The sequence below is a fragment of the Gymnogyps californianus genome, chromosome 17 (genome assembly GCF_018139145.2).
Source record: "Gymnogyps californianus isolate 813 chromosome 17, ASM1813914v2, whole genome shotgun sequence".
NCBI lineage: Eukaryota > Metazoa > Chordata > Aves > Accipitriformes > Cathartidae > Gymnogyps > Gymnogyps californianus.
Window position 1 is genome coordinate 7,176,992 of NC_059487.1, and position 23,716 is coordinate 7,200,707.

Consider the following 23,716-nt stretch of genomic DNA (forward strand, 5'->3'; position numbering starts at 1 on the left):
TTTAAAAATAAAAACTCAATGTTACTTGCTTGGAACTTAAGCAAGTATAAGAGCTGAAACTTATACAGAAAGAAAAATTATCTACAAAGCTACAAATGTAGAAGCTGTACAACTATAGAACAGTTCTTAAAGCCCTACAGTAGGGATCTTCTAGAAAACCATATTCCCAGCCAATAAAAACCTAAACTAGCTTGCTCACTCTGATATGGTACAAAAAGAATGGTATAAATTGTATCAGATTAGTATATTCTGGGTTACAAAATGATGTTCCAAGTTTCTGTTTCTTGTTTCTCATTCCTATTCAGCATTACTTGCCCCTTTCTCTAACGCGTTCCAGGAAGAAACGAAACTGTTTTGAATCACAGTTAATTCTCAGTCAGGATTATTTTTGTAGCTTTAAAAAAAGAAAAGAGAAGCAGCAATTATGCTAAACAATTGTGAAATTCTTTCAATTTTATCATTTCTTCTTCATAAAAAAATCAGCCATGATTTGTAAACAACTTACATGTATTTTATTTTTAATTCCTCTTTTCAGCTGAGAAAAAGAACATGCATGGCAGTTGCTTCCCAAATGAATGTCTCAAATAGCACCTGTGCTCTGTAGCAATTCTTAATTTCAAATGTAAAATCCAGTTTCTGAATATATTAGTCTGAAACTCAAAATAGGGGTGGGAAAAGGAGTATGAGCATAGCCAAACTCAACAACTAAGCAGAACATTTAACAGAAAGCAAATTCAGGCATACTAAAAAATAGTTTCAGCAAGCATTAAATATTTAATAATCAACAGGTAGCATAACTACTTTACAGCTGAACTGAATTTGAGGTCCTATTTGGCAATTGGATCCAGGTGGATCCTTTCCTCAGTGGAATCAGCTGAGGCCACCCTCTATTCAGCAGGAAAGATACCCGGTTGCCAGACGGGACCGAATTTTTATTTCCCTTCCAACCCCGTTCTTTGGGATACCACGGTACCCTCTGGTCTTCACCCTTTCCTTCATTGACATTTTTTTGATAAATTGGTATGGTTTTGCCCCGAGTTCCAGCTAGATAGCCAAACGTCCACATTTTTAGGACTTCAAAGCATTCTGAATCCCCTTTCTCTTCATTTTAATGGGAAAAAAAGAAAAAGGGAGTTTCTCAACAGCTTTTCCCCTTTTGTCTAGCCGTAGGTGAGGGAGCACGGCTCAACGCTAGAGGGGGATGATGAGGGGCCACGTCCCACCACCTAGGCGGGCCGCAATCCTGGGACTGGTGAGGAGAGCAGACGACTAACGTGCCTCGTAGGCTTTACGAGAACAGAGCTACCTGGCCGCCACTGGAGCTGCAGCGAGCACAGCCTCCACAGAGGCCAGACCAGATCGAACCGAACCGAAGACGCTCGCTCCGCCGAGCCTCTGCCGGCGGGAACCTCCTCAGCGCCCGGCCCGCCTCTGGCACGAACCAAACCCCACCCACTAAGGTCCGCGGCGGCCTTCTGAGCAAGCCCCACCCACCCGCCTATGGGATTGGCAGGGGTCCGTGTCACTCATATCGGATCCCGTCTCCTGCCGCAAGTGCCCAACTGCCCTCGAAGCAGCGGCCACCTTAGAAACCGCTCTTCCAGACTGCCTAACGATCAGTTGCCAGGACTGCCAATCATAAGCACTTTTAAGCTTGATTGGCCGGAACTCGGAAGGGGGTGGGCCTTTTGGGCCGGCGGTGTTTACCGTGCGCGAGGTGACGGCTGTTGGGGAGCAGGGAGAGGTGCCACTCCCCTCGGCGGGGCTGCGCAGGCCTGGGAGCTGTCACCGCCATGGGGCTCCGCAGGAAAAACAAGAGCCCGCCGGTGCTAAGCCATGAGTTCGTCATTCAGAACCATGCGGATACTGCATCCTGCCTGGTGATGGGCCTCCTGCTGGGGCTTATGTTTGAGGTACTGGGCGGGGTGAGGGGGTGAGGGGGCCGGTGGTTGCCGAGTGGAGCAGCATCTGGTCCTGCTGTGGGGCAGCCGCGGCGCCCTTGTCTTCCCGCTCTGGAGCTTCCCCAGTACATCCCTCCCGTTCGCTTCAGCCTCGCTGCCAAGCAGCTCTGCTCCACCCTCTCCGGCTCCGTCTGCCTTTTCCCTTCTTCCCTGCAGGGTTATGTCCCTGTTTCTTCTCTACCCCGAGGCCTAACTCCGTGACACCCTGCTCGGGCACCCTCCTCTCCGTGTCTCGGCTGTCTTCCGAGTGCAGCAAGTTTCACTTCTCTCTGTCCTGCCCCTGCTCACATACTCCCCAGTGCCTTCTCTACTGAGTTGTCTTTGCCAGCTCCAGCTCTCCTCACTATGCAATCCCCTCTCTTATCCTCTTCTGTCAGATTGCTGCTCTTTTCTTTTCTTCTCCGGTTTTCCTTCATCTCTGTATATGTTTCATTCCTAGTACCCTCCCATAAGCTCCCTTTTAGTCGGTTCCAGTCTCCTAAGTTACAAAGCTCCTCGAGTCCCCTTGCTTAAAGCACAGTCATGTTATGTCTCTTTGTTGTGTCTATTTACTTTTATCTTTTTTTTTTCACCTTCTACTCAAAAGTCCACGTGGTAAAGCAGTTAGGAACACCGTTATAAAGAGAGTTTCAGACAAACTCTTGTTTTGAGCATGTTTAACCAGATGGTAGTGAAAAACTGCTAGTCACCCTTTTGCACCACTGCTCAGTCTATTGCTGTCATTGGCTCAGCTCCTTAGCGATGGATAATCTGAAGAAAAATGTGGAATTAGTCTCAGCCTAACTTCTGAATTCCTCTTTGCCTTTGTATTTTAAAGTTATTGTAAAGTTTATTTCCATGTGCAAGCTGCCTGTTAGTTTCTGGGGTGATGGATTAGGCATCTCTCAGGCATCTTTTTCCCACTTTTGGGACAAAAGCCTTGTGTGTGTGTTGCTACATGAATATTTTGTGTTGGTGTTAAGTGTGGGATACAGCTTGGTAAACAGTTTAAATTCTGGATAGACAACTTAAATACTGAAATATTGTTGTTATTACAACTTAAATACTTTACTGAAATATTTCAACATTTCCCATCAGTTGGATAAGATTAAAAATCAGATCATTTTAAATTAAAAGGACTGTTAAATTCTGAGATAGAACATCTACATGTAAGTATTTTGTCTTTTTTTATATATATATATCTTGACCCACTTCTGAAAACATTAAGGATACTGGACAGACATAAAGTAGAGAAAGCAATTGTGATGGTCAGATAATTTCCTTCTAAATGGTGGACAAATGCACTGTTGAGGTGTAATAAGTTCTGTCATCTATGGAGGAGTATGTCATAAATGTTAATATATTAAATGCAGAACTCAGTCTTGGGATAAAAAAATAACTGGGGGCTTGACAATTCAAATGATAAAGGCTTTAAGAAAGAAAGTAAATGTCTGCACCTGGGATAAAGTAAACACAGTTTGGGATCCCAAATGGAACTTTTTGTGTATCTTTATGTATGGTACTTTTAAAAAGATATTGCTCTGTGTCTTTTTGCTGTTAAAAACAAGTATGTTTTCTGGAGTTCCATCTCTGAATTCCATTTATCTTACCTCAGGCTTTGTACACACCATGGAAGTTGTATTTCTGTAACTCTACAGGTATTGGAAGGCACTGTGCAGCTCCCCTGGGGTGAGCGTTATTATTTTGATGAAGGTGATTTCTTTTAGAGGAAAAAGAGTGAGTTAATATTAGTTACACCAAGGATAATTAGCAAATTATCTCATTTCTAGTCAGCATAATTCTAAAAGTTCAAATGCAGACTAGACTCTAGCATAGCTTGTGATATGCTTTTATTGTGCTTATTTGAATATGTACTATTATACTTCTTATTGTATAATTTAAACATCTGCATCTCCTTTTTGATGCAAAAATTACTTTTTTGATTGAAACACCTTTCATTTATTATGCAGGGAAACAACACTGCTATGTAACAGGTTAGACCTCTGTATTACACTTCTGCCTCATTAACTGCAGAAAAGCATACCAGAGTTATTTGAATGAAATCTGTATTTCTGTTGTTCACTATCTACGTCTTATACCATCTTTATAATGGGTAATCCAGTCTGCCAAACAAACAAAACTACTGATGTTTTTCTAGTAAATTTTGGTGACATTTATCATGATTTTATATTGAGTGCTTCATAAGTGTTACTGAACTTGCCTACATAGCTGGTATATCTGTTTTCTTTTGGTCTTGATTTCCTCTCTGTATTAAAGTGAAATTATTTTTAGGTTTTAAGTTTGAAGCACTGAAGGGTAACTTTTTTTTAATCAGTGCTTTTCACAGCATTTTATGCTTACTGTGATTTCAGGTGCATCTGTCAATGACAGATTTCCAAATCTAGCCCATGGTACCATAGGTTATACACTAATAAGCTAAAGAATGTATAAATGAAACTTTTCACAGTTGACTACCTATTGAATGATTTGCTTTGGCTTACATAGTACTATAGTAAATACAGGGTTTTCTTTTCTAGATAGCATTTAATTGTCCATATCCATGACACAATCCAAAAAACAATAAGTATGTTAAAATTAGAAATGAGCATTAGAATGTCATAAATTCAATTATAAGAATTTCTTTAAGGGGAATCCTTACACGTAAGGTTGTTTATCCACCTTAATTGTACTCTCCCGTACCTTAACTTTGCTGATTATTATGAGGTCTATAGATGTGTGTAGGGAGATTCACTCTGATTATAACATACTGAAAAGTGGCAGTTAAAGTTGAGTGTGTTAACTGTTATTTTCTTTCTTCTTCCGTCTCCGAGAATATTTATAGTCTTTTGTGTGCCCAATATTACTCCTTTTCTTGATAACAGTGGGCCTTGTCTTCTAAAGAAACCTTTCTTTTAGTATTTATGGTTCTTTTTAAGCTTCTAGTATCATCTCAGAGAGTTTCATATGATTTCTTTCCTCCTAGAACAATTTACATCATCTTTGTATCTGTGGCTATCTTACCATGGAATACCACTTAATGGGGCTCCCATACTTCCAGCAGAGTGAAATGCTTGTAGTATTATGTTGTGTGATTCACGGACAAACAGAAAAGCTGACTTTCTGGACTCTAGCAAAGATTCTTACCGCCCTCTTCTTCCAAAGAGTGTTAAAAAAAAGTGTATTCTCTGGAAAGCTCCCTAATGAAGGGTTCTGCTTGAAGTTATGTGGTGCTGCCTGAATGCCTTTCTACAAGGAAGACTGTTGCTGTGAGTCCTCAGTGATGACTTACTGAAAGCAAGTGTGTTTTTTTTTAGTTAGGTGCTGATGTCATTGATACCTATGTAGCTATTTATATTTTCCCTGTCTTTCCAGGAGCAGTTGGCAATTCATTTTTCACACTCTCATTCCATGAACGTTTTAAGTTGGCATTGATGCTCTGGCTGCTTATTCTCCCCATCAAGCATACAAAAGAACTTCTGTAGCTGAGCAGTGCAGCATGTTAGGAAATTCATCTGTGTTAAGATTAATAGGGTTTTCTCCTCCCTCCTGTTTTGCTGGGTCAGTTTTAACTTGCATATTTTTCCTGTTCAATTCACCACACCACTGCTTTTGATGGCACAAGTGTGGGACAGAGACAAGAAGCAACCGGCAGTAAAGAGAAAGGCAGGATTACTCCTTTTGATGGTAGTGCTGGCTTACAAAAGGTTAAGTTGTTCATAGAACTGCAGTGTCTGAAAGTCAATTTTGTATGCCAGAAAAATTGGTACTTTCGTTCTCCTTAATGAGACTTCCTCTTAAAAGCACTCTTCAGTATTATGACTCCTCTACTGCTTAATTTCACAGGTGCGCTCCTAGTGTACTGAAGCGATTTGCCTTCTCCTCCCTTTTTTGCTACAGAGGATCTTCTTTTGCATTGTTGTGCCTCTTGCTTACTTTGTAGCTGGATAAATTAGTGCTTGTTTTATATAGCCCTGAATGTTCTTAGTTACACTTTCAGAAATTAGAAGTGTAACATCTGAGGAAAATAGCTCTCTTTTTTTAGTTTATATTTCTTTGTTTTAAGTCATATCTATGAAGATCAGTTTGAGACAAAGCGTAAAAGATACAAGAATGTATTTTTTTTTACATCAGTTTTCAGATTATGCCTGTTGTACTTCTGTGATTTATGAACTAGATAACTGGGTGCTTGCAAACATAATAAATGTATTTGCTGTTGGCAGTGTAGGATGTAATTCCATATTGCATTTTTTTGGCAGCAAAGGAACCAGGGTTTTGTTGGGGTTTGTTTTCCCCTTCCACTTATATCCCTGTGTTATAGCTTACCAATCTTTCAGTTACATCAGCACAACTGTTTGTTTTTGAAGTTGTGCAAACCAGATAATGAAATGTTTTCAACTAAACTAAGCAAACATATTTATCTCTTATCACTTGGTTCTAGGGTCATACAATAATCCACATCATAAACAGTTCCATTGTTACAGCTAAGGGCTAAATATACTGCAGCATGGGAATGGGGAGACGTTTTGAAGAGGTAGGGATGCTGAAAGTGTTGGGGTTTTTTTTGTTTGTTTTGTTTTGTTTTGTTTTTAAAAAAAAACCTAGTTTTGCCACTAGAGAAAAAGTTACATAAAAGTATACCATTGGTTACTTTGATTGTACTGTAATTTTTAGAAAATGCTTGATTTATCATACAAGAAATTGATGAATCTTATAATTCTACTATGATGTTTTGAATACTCCGTTTACTTATACGGACACTTAGCCAGAACATCGCTTTTTTTATCTTGCAAAGTTAGGTGAAACTTTCCATCTGATTTAATTTAGAGAGTCTTTTAACTTTTAAAATAAATGAAAGCCATTTACACTTCTAAACACTTTAAAATGTTGTTTAGTAGAACAGTGAGTAATTTGATCCTTAGCTAAAAGGACATAATTCAAGTCCTGACCCTATGCAGCAGATGTTAAAGGATTTGCAACAAGGTGAGCCTCCACGTTTGTGGGAGATGAGTAACACTTTCAGGACCTCTTTGATTTAAATCATGTGTGGGAGAACATTTGTTGATGGCATAATCTTCTAGTTTTGGGTGTTTATAGTCTAGCTTGTTTGAAAAATCTGATACTTTTTCCTTGTTTCTTTTTGAATTTCAGGTCTCAGCCAAGTACGCCATCATCTTTATTGCTGTGCAGTACAATGTCACCTATACTACTGGTGAGATTAAATCAAATCTATTTTTTTTTCTTGTAATGCAAGAGCTCAACTATTAAAAATTACTCTTTTTTTCCCCTCAAGACTTCAATTCACTTCACTTTTCTAATATAGTAGAACTCTCATATTTGTCTGTCTGCTTTTGGATTTACTAATACTATATTCACTGAAACATTCTAGCGTTTTCTCTGTTGCTTGGGAATAATACTGGGTTATTTTTCCCATACTTAACACAGCTACTGACTTGCATTTTACTGTGAAAAGCATGCATTCTTTCCAGTTTTTGATACAATCAACAGGAGTTATCAAGTAACAGAATATTTTGGTAATCTTCTATGTATGTGTTGCTTATTCATGATTTCTTATGTCATTAGTAATGGATTTGTGGTTTATATTTCAAAAATATGAAATTATTATTCTCAAGTAACTGATGTTGCTGATTCAATCATGCTTTTAAATAACAAAGGGAGAAAGTACTGATTCTTTTTCTTCCCCAAAAATATTTCCTTTTTTTAATCTTTTGTACCTGCTGTACTATATACAACAGTGGTAAGCAGTTAGTGGAATTTCCTCATTTGAGAAGTTAATTTTTCTTAATAGTATTGGTAACTTTCAATTCTTACCAGGAATTCATCTGCACAATGTCTTGGAAAAAACAGGTACTGTGGTAGAATTATTCCAGATGGGGGACTAAGGTCCAGAGAAATTAGCAAAATCTGTTGCTTTTGTTCTAATCTTGACTTCCAAACTTGAGACCTCTGTGCTGCAACCGTTCCAAACAATGTAGCACTCTGACTGCATTTAATATGTTCAAAATAATGCATTGATCAACTTTGCTTGCAGTAATGAATATAGATCGGTTTTTGCAAATGTTTCCCGAGATGTTTAATGTTGAACACTTGGGGTATACACAGTGGCCTTCTGTTTTACTGATATTTGAGCAGCATCAAGTAGAAATCTCCTACAGTGGAGACAAAAGTAAAATCCATGTGTCAGTTACCAAGATGCCTGTGACATGACTTCTTCATAGTGTTTGGTGCATGTGTGTGTGTATGTATGTGTATATATACATACGTACAATGGAATGAACAAGGTATAGCTTCCTTTAGTTTTAATAGGAAGTGTGGATGAGTTCTGTAAGAGCAATTTTGAGGTCTCAACTCTGGCTCTCTGAAAACAATGAATATATTACTAGTGAAGGTCCATTTTGAAAAACAGTGCTAGGGACCAGGCAAAAATAGCATTTGCTATGCAATTACTTATTCATTGATTATATCACAAGCTGCTTTCAAACATAGAAACAGGACATCTGACACTTAGAGTTGTATGGATATCCTGTGCATTAGGACCTTAATGTACCATTCATGTTACAGGAAGCAGTAATTGCTTCCGTGACGTCTTGTAGCCTAGTTTCCTTTAGGAAAAGAAAAGTTGTTTGGTGTCTGTATTTCTGCTGTTTTGCATTTGGCCAACATGAATGGAGTTTGACAAAGGGTAGAAGTCTTAAAGATAACAAAATTCCTTGATGTTTATGAAAAGTGATGGCTGTATAGATAACAGGCATCCAAATTAATGCCCTCTCTTAAGTGAAAGCAGAAGAATGTAAATGTTAGACATGCTAGCCTGTAAATCAGGATGAGCGTGGCTCTTGATTAGTTGTAGTACAAGTTCGTTCTTTTCCATTGCAGTGTCTCAGATGCATAAAGAAAAGTGAGGTTGTTGTAATGGGTGTTTGTGCACCAAAGAAGAGACAACCCTACAGAATAAGGCTTCCTTAGGTCTACTGCTCCTGATACAGGCTTTTTTAATTGAATTTCATTTGTAAGTTCTCCCACACTTAACACGGTAAATACAAACATTGGAAGTATTTTTGTAACAGTGTGAATGTTCTTTTTTTTGGCAATTTTGTTTTTGATTTATAGGAACATATTACTAATTCTGGGGAAGTTGTTACTTACCAATGTGTTGAACTACTAGGGTTTCTCACTATATAGTTTCTTTTTTCCTACATATGCTCATGCTTCTTAAGATGGAATCTCATTTGGTCTCTACCAAAGTATACAGGATAGGGTGTTGGTGTGTGGGTTTTGGTGGGGTTTTTTTCCCTCTTTCTTTTTTCTTTCTTTTTTTTTTTCTTTTTTGATGGCCTAGATGAAAGAAATGGATTGAAGCTACAGCTCAGTGTATATTGCTCTCAATAGTTCGTTCTAGGCTTATAACTATATCATTGTATTGAAGGAAAAGAAGTTCCAAGTTATCTAATTTATCCAATTGGGCATAAAAAGTAATTTTCAAAAATGTAAAACTTAAACTAGTGTCCTGTATCAGTTTAACATAACTTCCAAGAACAATGGTCACTGCTGCCCTTTTTCAGTTGCACAGAGTACTCCTTCATAAGAATGTAAAAATACACACTTTTTTTTTTTTGTAGATGACAACAGTGAGCAATTTCATTTTTATGACTATGGTCCAAAAGACATTGCCACAATCTTCTTCTACATGCTCGTAGCTATTAATCTGCATGCTGTAATCCAGGAGTACATATTAGATGTAAGTTTATTACTGGGATATAATTTACTTTTATAAACATGTTATTTTTAGCCATCAGCTGCTAAGAGTTTTTTTCAAGTTAAGTGTAAGCCATGGTACAAGGAATGGTTTAGCATTTAGAAGCCCTGTTACGATTGATCCTTTTGTTCTTCGACAAAAATGCAAATAGACCTTGGTTTAGTGGTGGACTTGGTAGTGTTAGGTTAACGGTTGGACTCGATGATCTTAAGGGTCTTTTCCAACGTAAATGATTCTATGATATTTTTAATAGTGATATTTCCTCAATTTATTAATGGTGTAAACCACTGAATCTTTCTTTCAATCAAGATATAACTTACATTTTTCTGTAAAAACAGACATTAAATGTTCATGCCCTACTCAAAATATCTGTGAATGAGGTCTGCTGCATTAGATTCATAAGATATATTCAGAAGACCAAAAATGAAAATTACTGCAGTGGTGGGTTTGTGTTTGTCAGCTGAGCTTCGCCTCAGAGGGAGCTCAAACTTCATTGTGTGCTCTTTTACACCAACTCGGTTGCAAAGTAAAATGAATTTGTTAAAGCCATTGTGAAGACCATCTATTATTGAATGGTCTTAGAATGTCTTCACAAATAGGTCATCTGAGCCACAGAAGCTCAAATGGTTTTTAAGCGTGCAAAGAGATTTGATAGTGGCGAGTTTTATTGAAGCTAATTGTCATAAAGTGCTGATCAAGATCTTAAATGGTGGGAGCTACGTATTTTGATTGAGGAATGGGAGATTTAGGAAGGAAAAAAAAAAAACAAACAGAAAAGAAAATTGAGTGAACACTAACTCCCAAATAGCTTTCTTGTTTTAGAAATTACATTTATTGATCTGCTTTTTCTTTCTAGAAAATTAATAGACGTCTGCATTTGTCAAAAACAAAGCACAGCAAATTCAATGAATCTGGACAGCTAGCATTTTTCTACTTGTTTTCATTTATATGGGGAGCAAGTATTTTGAATGGAGTAAGTCACTCTATTTGCTGGTTTTATTTAAAAAATAGACTTAAAGTATTAAGAAGGTCCTTAAATCAATGGCTTTTTTTTTTAGGAAGAATTCATGATGAACCCAACCTCACTCTGGAAAGATTATCCCCATTGTCGTATGCTGTAAGTGTTCTATTTTCAATTTGAAAGAATCTGGTACTTCTAATCACTGAATATTTAACCACCCCAAATTTTAAGGAACCACTAATAAGGTAGTGACATTGGTACCTTATAAGAATGACAAGTAGATGAAAATACTTTCTTCTGTTTGAAAACTTCCAGCTGTTTTATCCAAAGGTAGTTTTTGATGAATTGAACATCTATCCAAGAGATACTTACATGGGTTCTTAACTTTCTTTAACTTAACCATGGTAGCTGAGTTAAAGTGAAAGTGTTTGCAAGATGGGATATATAATAGGACTGCTGAACTGTCTCACACTAAAGAAACATGTTTGTCGGAGACTGAATATTCAAATTAGAGGGGATTTATAGCTTGATTTTTTTTTTTTTTTTTTTTTTTTTTTAATTAAGATGACTTATAAAATTGTGTTGTCTGCCCCCGCCCCCCTTTTTCTCCTGTGAGTGTGATAGAGGGAAGGGGCATAATACGCATTTTTTGGAAGGGAGTTCCACTGTTCACAGGATAAACTGTTTTTGTGTATTAGGTTTTTTGGTGTTTTTTCTTTCCTACTGTCTCAAAAGCTGATTCAGAACTTGCTATCAAGAAGATTGTGGATGCTAATTAAAAAAACTGTCACCACAGATTTGTTTTGTATTTGCGGTTCCTGTGATTTAGGAATCATAAACTGTAATGATTCAGAATGAATTAATTTAAGATAATGAAATAAAATCTTCTATCTCTTGTTGAAAGCTTGAAAACTGATCATTTTGTGTTTTCTTAACCTGAATTATTGTTTAGTTTTCAGGTAAAATTCTTCTATATTTGCCAGATAGCATATTGGCTTCATGCACTGCCGGAGCTATACTTCCAAAAGATCCGAAAGGTATGGAGAGAAGTTGTCAGTACAGTTAATTAAATACCTATTCTTTCCAATTATTCATATTAATATTTTTGTTTATACTAACTATATAAATATCTACATATTCATATTTGTATATTCAGTTGTTTATATACTATTTATATATTTTAATGGCTTGCATTTCCTATCTAATTTAGTCTAGGTGGTCTGTAGTTTTTGATTCAGATAGTCTTTCCAGAAGTTTATACAGTAGTGTGAAAAATAATCAAACCTAAGGAATGATATGATTTTTCTTTGGAAAATATAGTTAAACTGTAACAGCATTTATTATAATTTCTCTAATTTTAGGAAGATATTCCAAGGCAGCTATGTTATATTTGCCTTTACATTGCTCATATCTCTGGTGCCTATATATTAAAGTAAGTATTTGCATGTCCATTTGGAATAGATAGATCTATTTTCGTCGTAATTTCATTAAAATTTCTAACTTTTCTGTTTTATAGTTTGCAGCATTTGGGGCTAATTCTGATGGTACCTCACTATTTAGTGGAACTCATTTTTCATGCCTCGCGTCTTTTCTACTTCAGTGATGAAAACAAGCAAAAAGGGTAAATCTTGCATGTATTAATTAAAATTCAGAACTTTGCTTACTAATTGCATATAAATGGATTTGCATGTATGTAAACGTACTCAGGTAGCAAACATCACTTGTTCAATGTCCACTATTACCTGCTTTGAATTCACAAGCAAGTCATTGTCATTATGTAGAGTCACAGAAGCAAATACACCGCTTCATGGTCATCATCATAAGGTTTTGCTGAAGCTTCTGCTAAAGTCCCATCTCAGATATCTATGTCTTGGCTTCTGATTCTGTAAGTTGCCCGTTTGCTTAAATGTTCATAAATGTTTGTATGTAGGGACACTTGTTTTTATAAACAGTTAATCGAAGAAGTAATAAAAGCAGCATTCCCTGTAAGTTCGTGCAGGTGTCTCTCCTTTTGGTAAGGTGAGAAAGGGAAGTAACTGTACAACAGAGAAGGTAAGGTCTCAAAATGTGTAGTTTGTAAGATGCCTTCAATTATACATCTCTTGAGTAAGATTCTCAACTATTCTGAGAATTAATGGATATAAAAGTAATGCATTTGAGAATGGAAGGAGACGAGGAACCAAGATATTTAACCATGAGGCATGCTATGAAGGATTGGATACGTTTCATCATTTGAATGTGAAGACTTTTGGAGGTTCCAGTTTGAATAAAGTAGCCTTGTCCCATTTATGTGTTCTTGTGTCTTATTCTTTCTTCCTTTCTGAGTGACTGCCCAGCTGGAAGAGATTATCATGAACGCCTTGCTTTCTTTCATGCAATCCCTTATATATAGGTAGCCTCCCTTGAGGCAGTGTAATGCTGCTGCTCTTTCTGGTCTTTTCACAAGATTCATTTGTGTTGCTCCTTAAAGCTAACGTTTTAAATAGGTATGCTGAATGTCCTTTGCAAAAAATCAATGTTTACTGATGCAAATAGGGAAAGTGGGAGAAAGTTAGCTTATCTTTCACTTGTATGTCATATTTAATTGTGAGGTTTTTGGAGCTATGAGCTTATCTGCTTTTCATTATATGTCATCCGAAAGCATGAAGGCTAAATACACTGATTAGGAGAACATATTTTCCTGTCTTATGAAGACTCTGATAGTCAGATAAGCAACTGTCTTTCTTTGGCTGGAAATCAGTTATCCCGAGTGCAATATTACGACAGTTTAAATAACTGGAAATGGAAATTGGTTTTCATAGCTGATGAATTGCAGAAGTATTTGGGGCATTTTGTTTCTATTACAACATATAGCACTTAGAATGTAAGCTGTAGAAACAACACAATGTCAAATACTAGGTATTTTTCCTAGCTCAGAATTTATTGTTTCTTTTTACAGTTCTACATCCAGACATTGTAGCTTTTCTCAAAATCTTTTTTTTGGAGGAGGATGTGAAGAGAGTTGGTTTTTAAGCAGTCTTGCTTATACTGTGAGAGATTTGAAGTATGTTTTCTTTAAGTTTGAAATGAGTTGCACAAGCTGATTTTTTTTTTTTTTTTTTTTTTAAATGGAAATTTTGGAAAGATACTTTTTCCACAATGGTAGTGTCTTTTTTTAATCCATTCATCAGTCACAATATGAAGTCTTTTTCCTATAGTTTTCCTATAGAAATCTTTATGTTATGGCAGTAATAATACCAATTTTCTAAATTAATTTTTGTATGCTTAATAAAACTGTTCTTCAGGGTTTTTTTTCCACATCCTGTAGCAAAAACTTCTAGATGCTGAAAATCTGCAGGTTGGCATCTTTCTCTGTTAGCTATAAAGTGAAATAATTGTCATTTGTTACTTATTAGCTATCTGATTACCTTCTCTTCTTGTCCTATAAATGTCTGGCTGTTAAAAATTACATATATTGTCTTGATCTTCCAACTGTTTAATAAATGTATGTTATATCTTTAGCATCAGCTTTCTGGCTTTATAGCATCACCATTACTTATAAATGGCTTACAGCATGAATGCCAACTTGAGATGCATCTTTTTACTTCATTGTGCTTTCTAGTCAGAAGATGTGTAATGAGGCAGGACTGAATGTTTGCCGATGACCAAGTTTTTCTGTAATTATTGGTCCCCTCTGTGGACATTTCCCTATCGTTGCTGAGAGAATTTTAATGAAAAGTTCTTTGTACGTTTGACTTTATTGAAAAGAAATGGACTAAAAGGAGAAAGCACATTAATTTCATTATTTTGTTTTCAGATTTACCATTTGGGCTTTACTTTTCGTAATGGTGCGTCTTTTGACCCTAACTTTATCTGTCCTCACATTTGGATTTGGTCTGGCAAGAGTAGAGAATCCAGGTTTTTCCATAGCAGACGGGAACTTCAATGTACTCCCTGTGAGGTATAACAAGGCTAGTAGACATTCATGCTTGTATAATGTGGCATTTCAAAATACCTTTTAATAAAACAATCCAGGATGATAATGTGTTTTGAAGAATTTCCCTGGGTGATGTTTTCCTCTTGAGTATTTAAGGGAAGGGAAATTTTGTTCTCTTTTCTATCTTCTTTTCACAAAAGTAGTAGAACAGAATTTATGGGAAATAGGGGAGGGAAAAAAAAAGAAAAAAGAAATTTTTTTTAAAATTAATTGTTGATAATTGTCCAAAAAGCCTGGGATAATAATCTCTTTAAACGTTCCCCCCGCACCATGTCTATACTGCACATAATATTGATATCCATAATTTTTTAACTAATTACTTGTTTGGTGCCTTCCTAACATATTTTTGGGTATATCTTTTATTCTTGCTTGTTAATTTTAAAGTTTTATTGCTTTTCCAGCATAAGGGCATCACTTTAACATTCACCCTTATAACTTAATGCCTGTAATCAAGTGTGTGGGAGGGATTTTGAATCTACATGATTTCTCATTCATAGATTGCTTGGCAGAAGGGGCCTCAATGACACAATTTCCTATCAGCCATTGAAAGCTATGGTCATAACTCCTTGATAAACCTGATTGCTTCTAGCAATATACTTACATACGATTTCCGTTCACTTCTTGTGTGACACACCTTTGTCTTGGGTAAAGTCTTCTGATACATCTGGTTTCCCATGGTATGAAGATTTTAATTGTTTTGATAGTAGACTTTTGGAGAAAAAATAAAGTAGGTACAGATTTGCAGTCTATTAATGGTTAACTGAAACTTTTACCTAACTGTCTCCAAAATCTCAAATCTTATTAGGATTGGCTGCCTAGGTGCTGTTTGTCTAACACAGGCCTGGATGATGTGGAAATTTATAAATTTTCAGCTGAAGAAATGGAGAGAGCATGTTAAGAACCAGATTCCAAAGAAAAAAATAACTAACACAAAGAACAAACGAACAAAAAAGGAACCAAACAGAGGTCAGTGACGTAATATATTTTTAAAGTTGTTTCTAGGCCAAGTATTTTTATACCGGATGTATCATCTTATATCTTTCCTTTCTGTAAAAGAGCAAACACATCTGTTTTTTGACATGCAGAGAATATAGATATTATTATAGCTTCTTCAAACGTTAGGGGATGTTCTTCTCTAATTCCATATTGCTAACAGGACAGCACACAGGGTGCTAACTATATTAAATGTTAGCCCTGGGTAATCTTCAGGATTACTCACTGAACTCTATGTTAATCTAAATGCAAGGAATATTTCATGAAACTGGGCTTAATGATTCCAGGGCTTTCTTTCCATTTTAAATCAGTCTTTTTACAATGCTGCTAAAAATTTTTTTGATTTAACATCAGGAAAAAAAAAGTATCATCTAAAATCCCTACTGTATTTCATAAACTCTGACTCTATTTTATGTTTCAGGCCATTAAAATTAAGTTTGTTTGTTCTTCTGTATAAAGACACATCATGTAAAGAACATCAAACCCACTGAAAAGGAACTCTAAAGGAACATCATAGTAGCTGGCAAAGGACAACTGATGGAGAAAGGCTTTTAATTAAATGATGTTGTATAATTTCCAAATTCCAATGTTATATCAATTAAATGAGTTAAATGGGAGGTTAAGAAGATTTGATAGAGTGAAATTTCATATTCTTGTTAGCATATATACAAAACACTGGATAGAGTTATGTGTGAAAGATTGGGAATCACTTCTGAGATTTTGGTACAGCTTTGAAAAATGCAGTTTCTTGGGAATTTTACCACAGGCTGGCTCTCTTTCTGAAGTTGATCTTTATGTATTAGTTTCTGCTAAGAGGGGTTGAAGCTCTTTGCATTCAGAGATTACTAGCTGAGTCAGCATTAGCTGAAACCAATTGGAAGATTCTAGACCATAATGGTGCTCGTAACATTGTTTTTCTTTCCCATTCCAGAGCAGCCTTTCTGCTCTGAATGTAACTGCAGATGTTTTCGGGTTTTTTTTCTTTCTCCAGTCTTGCAGATCCTTCTCTCCTTTCCAGATGAGTAATTTCATTGCTTTTCTGTGTTGTTTTATGAAATTAGTGCAATTCTTAAGTTCCCAAGATGATTACAGTTTGGAATAGCAGAATTGATACTGTATTTTGACTTCATGTTTGCTTCAATTGAGTAAAACAAAGAATAGCACAGGCATTATAGCTCTTTGACTGCATATGTGGAAAAATGTTGTACATTGTTTATCAGTTTATCTTATTTCTAATTGCAAAAGTATTCACACTTGTAGAAATATTCTGAAGGAGAGCTTGGATTCCACTGAAGCCAGTAGTTTAGTTGCAGGCATTAGCCATAAGTCATTTCTTTAGTCTACTTGTAGGTAGACTCGTCTTGCTCTCCAGCTCTTAAGATGAGAATTCAGACTTGTTTGCAGTTAATGTGTCTGTACAGTGGTTAGGCATGATTTGCATAGGATCCCAACAGTATAAGAAAAGAATATATATTTGAGATTGTTAGGTGTGGAGAGTCGTGTAGCCAAAATAATCAAGTTCAGATTTAATTGGCAAAAGGACTAGAAGTGTAACATAAATGCTTCATATACTGCTTTGTTCCATCTGTCCTGTTGCAGCTTCTCTTCATGCTGTGGCCTGAGCTTCTTAAGCTAATGACAGACAAAGCTAGTAACTGTGAAATGGCAGACTGTCTAGGATAGCACATGCCTTACTGGTGTGATACGAAGAATGCTGTATAATAGGAAAAAAAATCTAAGGAATCAGTAAAAATGATTTAAGAAATAATGGAGAACAACTGAACTAAGATCCCGGTTAAACTAAGATGTCACAGAAGAAGAGACATTGATTAATACTCAGTTAATTAGTAATTATTCAAAATATAAGAATGGTCAGTTGGCACTCTGAAGAGAGCTTACCAATGGGGCCCAACAAGTTTCTGTGCTGATGTATTCATAAATAAACTGTTGAGGTAACAAAGTCTACAAACAAAATTATTCTGAATTTCTTACAGCAGAGAGTTGCAGAAAGATCTTGCAAACATGGAATAAGTAAAAAATGGCAAATTCCTAATTTGCAATGCAATTCCTAAACTTCTGAGCTACTCAAAGTAACACATGTTATGGAGGGAGCGAAAAAGGAAACGTAGTTTATACGTACACAACCATGGACTTCAAACTAGCATTTGTCTCATGAAAGATTTTAAATCAATGGGGTTTTTTACTGCAAACATCAGGTCAATTCCTTGTTGCAATTAAAAAAAAAAACAACTCACAAACCCCCCAAAAACCCCTCAGCTAGAATGTACCATCCGTTGTATAAATCTGTGTGTGTATCTACATCACAAAAACTGCATGCCATGTCGATGATCCCCTCTGAAAAGACTTAGACTATTGCCGGAAAGATAGAGAAAAAGACAACAGTAAGGGGAGAGACTAACTACCACCTAGCTCAAAAAATGTCTGATAGGAGACACCATAGAGTTCTAAAACCTTAAGTGATTTTGAGCAGGTAAATAGCAAATGACTGTTTGCTATTTCTCGTAACATAAGAATAGAAAATTTTAATGTAGTAGCATGTTTAAAATGAACACAAGAAGGATATAAAATAGAATTTGTAGAAGTAATTTCTGCAAAAGTATGGATTGAGATTTAATTCCTGGGGTTTAGTCTGTCAGTGGCTAATAAAACAATGGTCTAAATGCAAGTTAGACCTCAGGAAGTCACTAAGGTTCCCCTGGAACCTGAAAGAAATTATGTTGGTAGGACCACTCTGTATTTGCCCTATTTTTAATACTACTCATGAAGCATCTGTCGCTCCTGGAGATAGGAGACCAGACTTAGAAGCAACTTTTGTCTGATTCCTGTGCATATCAACTTTGTACAGTCAAAGTTCTTAAATATTTTACGTACCTAACTCCAAGTTAATTTCAACTGAAGCAAATACTTAAACTTTTTTGATTTCCCCCCTGGTGTAGTTTCTATATCTTTTCATGTGAAGCAAAATTGTGTTTGTTTACTGTGCTTTAATTTAAAATTACAGCAAACTTTGTCAATGGAGCAGCAAAATTAGAAGGTGGAGTGTCGCCAAGAATAAGAAAATCAAAACCAGTATGAGAATACAAGCTAGTATCAGAAGACAACATTTGACAGAAGACTGTGACTTAAAAAATTGACACTGCAAAGCTATTATTTGGATGTCTTATTATTTCAATGGACACTATCAGGTTATATTTTTTAAATATTTTTGTTAATAACCCTACATTATGACAAGATCGTCTTTGATCTACCTTAATTCAGTAGTCATCTCCAAATTTCACTTAGCTTTAACAGTGAAAACAGATGAATCAGTTTGAACTTCTGGTTCTGTGATCAGAAGTTATTACATTTCTGTAATATTTGCATTACAGACACTTCCAAAGGCTGTCTAAATCTAAGTTACCCGTCTATTCATTTGTTTTTACAAAATCAAAATTCTGTACCAAAAAGATCTTACCATGTCTGTCTGTTCCCCCGCCTCTTCCCTCCCCACAAATTTTTTCTTTATTCATCTTACATGGAGTAAGAGGTATATCTGAAGTAGCCTGGTAAAAAAGCAAAAATTGTTCTATACCTGATTTCTCTTTAAAAATTACAGATTTAGAGAGAGGGCAAATTCTGACAGGACATCACTAATCTTTCGGTATAAAGATGAGACTAATGTTTAGTAAAGATGCAAATTGTGTGCCTTGAGAAAAATGCTAGGCTGCCTGTTGGATTTTGCAGTGGATTGTACTGTCTTGTATGGGGCAGGGGGAAGAAAAGTAGCCAATGAATCTGTAGTATAATCTTAGCCCTTTTGAAATAAAAGACAAAACTTCCAAATAGTTCTAAAGAGCCAGTATTTCATGCTTGCAGTCACATGTGCCAGATTTTTTTTTCCTCAACTGTTTTTTTCCTTTAATTTATAACTGACATGTCTTAAACTTCTGAGTCTACTCAGAAGATGTTCAAGGGAGGTGCTCAAACAATATTGCAATGAATGTTTCACCAAGCATAACCCTTTTTCTTTCTTTCTTAACTTGTAGATAATAATTTATTTTAGTCTGACTCAAGGGTTTTATATCTATGAAGGTATTAATTTGCTCCTTATGTGAACGCTTTATCTGGATATGATTTTCATAGTAATATGATTATATTATAAAAAGATTAATGGTATTTTTGTAAGTAACCCTCATAGATCTGAGGCTGGTATCTCAATGTTGGATAAGTTTTATGAACTCACTTTCTTATTTGCCATAACTTTCTCTCTGTGCAAATAGATTGTAGGAGTATTACATTAATTCACGTAAGCCTATAAATTTCTACTGAAAATGTTTACCATGGAACTAGGATACATTTGCTAATGTTTTTAATAAACTTGTATAATAATTAATGCATCAATAAAAGTATCTTCTTTTGAGCAGTTTGGGTGAGATTTGCTTAGCCTTCAAGTATTTCTCAGCATGCTGCTCACAAGACAGTGTTTTCTTTGATGTATACTGCAACTGTACGGTTACAGTCCTTGTAGATTTCAATTTGTGCACAGCTAAGTTACCAGGCTTTCAAAAGTGAATCCAGACAGTGGTTTAGGTGCCAGTATCCACTTGTAGGCACATAAAACTAGACAATTTTGAACTTTAAAGATATTTTTTTTTTCTTTCAGTATTATCAGAAAGTATGTTCCTAATACTGCCACTTGAATAAACTGATTACTCTTAAATATTCTCATTGCATGACACTCATGATGGCCATTTCAAAGAAGCTTGATTTTTTTTCTTTGAAGATAGTTTATTTTATTTAAGTTATTATTTTAGAAATACAAATATGTATATGTATAGCTACTATTGAATTCCATGTACGCGTATATTTGATGTAAGAATCTCCTCCTTACAACATGATAAATTTTTTTTAATTGAAAATCACTGTCTATATATTAAATATTTGGATACATACTTACAGCAACACCAAATGCATTAAATTAATTCTAGGCTTGTTCTTATGAAGATGTTTCAGAAGACTGTTTGCAACAAAAAGTCTGTTTTAATTTATTTAAAACACTGTTCTTGCAAATTTCACAGTGTAATTACAGATATAAAGATAGTTCCATTGAATTTACAAATAAAGAAAATGAGCACCATTCAACTAGTATAACAACTAGTTCATTAACAAAAAAGCAAGTGTATATATGCTTTTAGAAGTAAACTGAATTATGGCAGTGATTCTTACAATTTTCATTTGTTTTTCATTGGCTTGCTAATAGAGAGTCTGTGAAAGCTGAAATGTGAAGTCATTGTTAGATGATGAAGGTGATTTTTCTTTAAATGTCACTTTTTCTTTCTGGCTGAGTAGGAATGAGGAGTCAGAAAAGTAGAACTCGTGAAAACGACAAATTCACAGGAGTACTTGCTTAGATGTATTTTAAGCAACTTCTTTTTTAAATTTACAAGACTAAGACGATTCTGAGCTTATCTCTGCAATTACTTTTTAAAATCCTTTTACACTGTTTAAATTAAAATTTGTTGGTTTGTTCCATAGTTAGAAAAAACTGCTGCATTCAGGGATTGTTCCATGTGTTAAGCACAATATTTTATAGGGAAGGTATGAGACATAGGTCATCAATTATGAATTTCCAAGTGCTTGACAATTTCTTTTGAATTGCAGCTTTCAGAAACATTGCCAAAGACGTCTAATGTCTTTAAAATGACTTTTCTTTCACCAAATATTTAAACCAATTCCAAACCCTTCATGTTATAGCAAGAGCCGAGGTCAATCCAGGCATCTTGTTATGAAGTCAATAAAACAGAATGCACAGTAGAATTTTCATACAGAAGTGCTTAGCCAAATGAGACCTAATTAAAGCCAAATCTAAGCCAAGGGTAACAAGAGTACTGCAAAGTCATGTTTATGTCACAGAGGTTCTTCAAAAGTCTTAGAAACACAGGTCCTAAGTGCCATGAAACAGATAAGTCAGCCTGCACTTGAGGTCTAGCATAAAGACTGCAGCATGTTAGGGTTGTGTTTGGTGGGGTTTGTTTTGTGCATTTTTTTTGTTGTTTGATTGGGTTTTTTTGTTGTTGTTTAAATATAGCTTTGTCAGGTTTTTTGAGAACTAATCTGATTGTATTTTTCACTTTTTTTCAGTATTATGAATGTCACATAGAGTAACAATCAAATCGGACACTGATTTCTTCCTGTTTCAACCATGTAGCCTTTGCTGAAGTTGCATAAAATCTGTCAGCACAGATGCTGAGGCGTGTTCCCTAGTGATGCGATATTGTAATGAATGATCCTATTAAGCTCTTTTTACATTTATGTTAAGATTTTAATTTATGTAAATCATAAGACTTTCAGAGCAACTGTAAGTTGTATCTTGTCACAATCTAGTTGATATATCAGAGGTCCTTTGCAAGTAGTCATGTGCACATGACAATATAAAATATTACTGTGCATCTGGTTTCTTGGGAAACCAAAATTAGGTCCTCTTGCTTCTAACCTTCCTTTTCTCCTAGTGGGTATGTAAGAATTGTTTTATCTCCTGAATATTCTTTTAAAGATAAAAGGAAGGGCATCTTTTAGGCAGTGCAGAAAAGCTTACATTGCAAATCTGTATCTCTGTTTTTGAACTGTATAATAGGAATGAACAGATTGTCTTGGTTTTAAAAGCAGAGTAATAAGAAACCTTCTTTAGCTGATACATTTTACATTCTCTTCTTACAGAGGTTTTGAGTTGGCCACATGAAGTGGAATAGAGTGGAGGTTGTAGGGTGGCATAGTGATGTGGACAATACTGTTGCTCTTGCCTGCTCCTGTTCAAGTCCACTAAAAACTGAAATCATTCAGAGTAGGTTCTAAAAATGCAGGATGTTGTCTGGGAGCTGGAGTTTTAAGCAAGATCTGAAAAATGCTAGAATTTCTAAATGCTCAGTCTTGTTGAATGCTATGTAACTCTGTAAATAATTAATTCGTTTCATTATTTTGTTGATAAATGAATTGGGATGGAGGAGGCAATGTTTCATCTATATTTGTTTCTTAATTTTAAGATGGGCTGCTGCATCTACTTAAATTGAAAGCACATACCTACTGCCTTTCTTAAACCATCTGAATGTTGACTTTTACCACAAAAATTTTCTAGTAGTTAAAGAAGTGGGTAAAGCAACACTGATCTTGTAAACTATGAAATTTTAGATGCTTAGCTTTAAGTCTCAGTAGCTGGAACTGAGCTTATGAATTTACTGACTATGAGCAAGAGACAAATGTTTACAAACTAATATTGTTGTAACATTTGTTACAATTATCCCCTAAAATGCTTATATACAGTTACTTTCAGTGAAACCAGCAATGTACTCCAGATTACATTGACTAATGTGTGACTGTCCGATTGCAACAAATATACTGGTTTGTTTTTAATTTCCCTTAAGATGTATTTTCTTTTCAGTTAATTGACTTGTCTGTTTTCTGGTTAAACAATTAGTGTTGAAATGTGTTGTTTTTTAAAAATGCATTATGAAAAATGAATTTGCACAAATATAATCATTGTATAAGCTGAAAGGCTACTGAAAATATCATAAATTATTTTTCTGAAACACTAGTTTATTTTACACGTTTTGTTTTACACTGTTTTGCATGAGGATTTGTTGATTGTTTAATGTATAATCAATAATCCATACCACAAGAGCCATGTTTTCAGTGTATGTAAGGTTCTGATTATTCACTTTATAAGATATTGCTAAAGAAAACTTTCTCCATTTAAAAAAAAAAAAATTTCTCTAATGATGTATTTCTGATGCATCACATCTTACTCTATAATTTGGTTTAATTTCCTTTGTTGCCATTAAATAATCTGGTTTATTATTATGCTAAACCAGTTACCCTTGATAGTCTGGTCAGTTAGGCAGATTAGCCACACAAACTGGATTGCTAGTCTATGAAGAAGGTATGTATGTACTTTAGATTTATTTAAAAAAAAATAAAAATCAAAATATACTCCAGTTCTTCAACACTTACCCATTTCCTATCAGTGTTGGCTTTCTTGCTTCTTATTCAATGCCAGAACAACTTTTCTCTTCAGTCCC

The 23,716-nt window shown here is 35.4% G+C and overlaps 1 protein-coding gene across 3 annotated transcripts; it reads left to right on the forward strand.

The window, feature by feature from the left end:
- The first annotated feature begins 1,710 nt into the window (after positions 1 to 1,710).
- Positions 1,711 to 23,643, forward strand: LOC127023188 (translocating chain-associated membrane protein 1-like 1). Of its 3 annotated transcripts, XR_007767410.1 has the most exons (12): positions 1,711 to 1,913; positions 7,089 to 7,149; positions 9,578 to 9,696; positions 10,571 to 10,687; positions 10,773 to 10,831; positions 11,628 to 11,712; positions 12,037 to 12,107; positions 12,192 to 12,296; positions 14,472 to 14,615; positions 15,457 to 15,617; positions 18,667 to 18,850; positions 21,786 to 23,643. XR_007767410.1 is itself a non-coding variant. In XM_050907184.1 (11 exons), the coding sequence occupies exons 1-11, from the start codon at positions 1,794 to 1,796 to the stop codon at positions 18,738 to 18,740; spliced, it is 1,116 nt and encodes a 371-aa protein (XP_050763141.1). In that variant the 5' UTR covers positions 1,711 to 1,793; the 3' UTR covers positions 18,741 to 19,769. The 3 variants fall into 3 exon arrangements, 2 of the variants coding, with proteins under 2 accessions (XP_050763141.1, XP_050763142.1); XM_050907184.1 differs by lacking the exon at positions 21,786 to 23,643 and having other exon boundaries at positions 18,667 to 19,769; XM_050907185.1 differs by lacking the exons at positions 10,571 to 10,687; positions 21,786 to 23,643 and having other exon boundaries at positions 18,667 to 19,769.
- Positions 23,644 to 23,716: the final 73 nt, after the last annotated feature.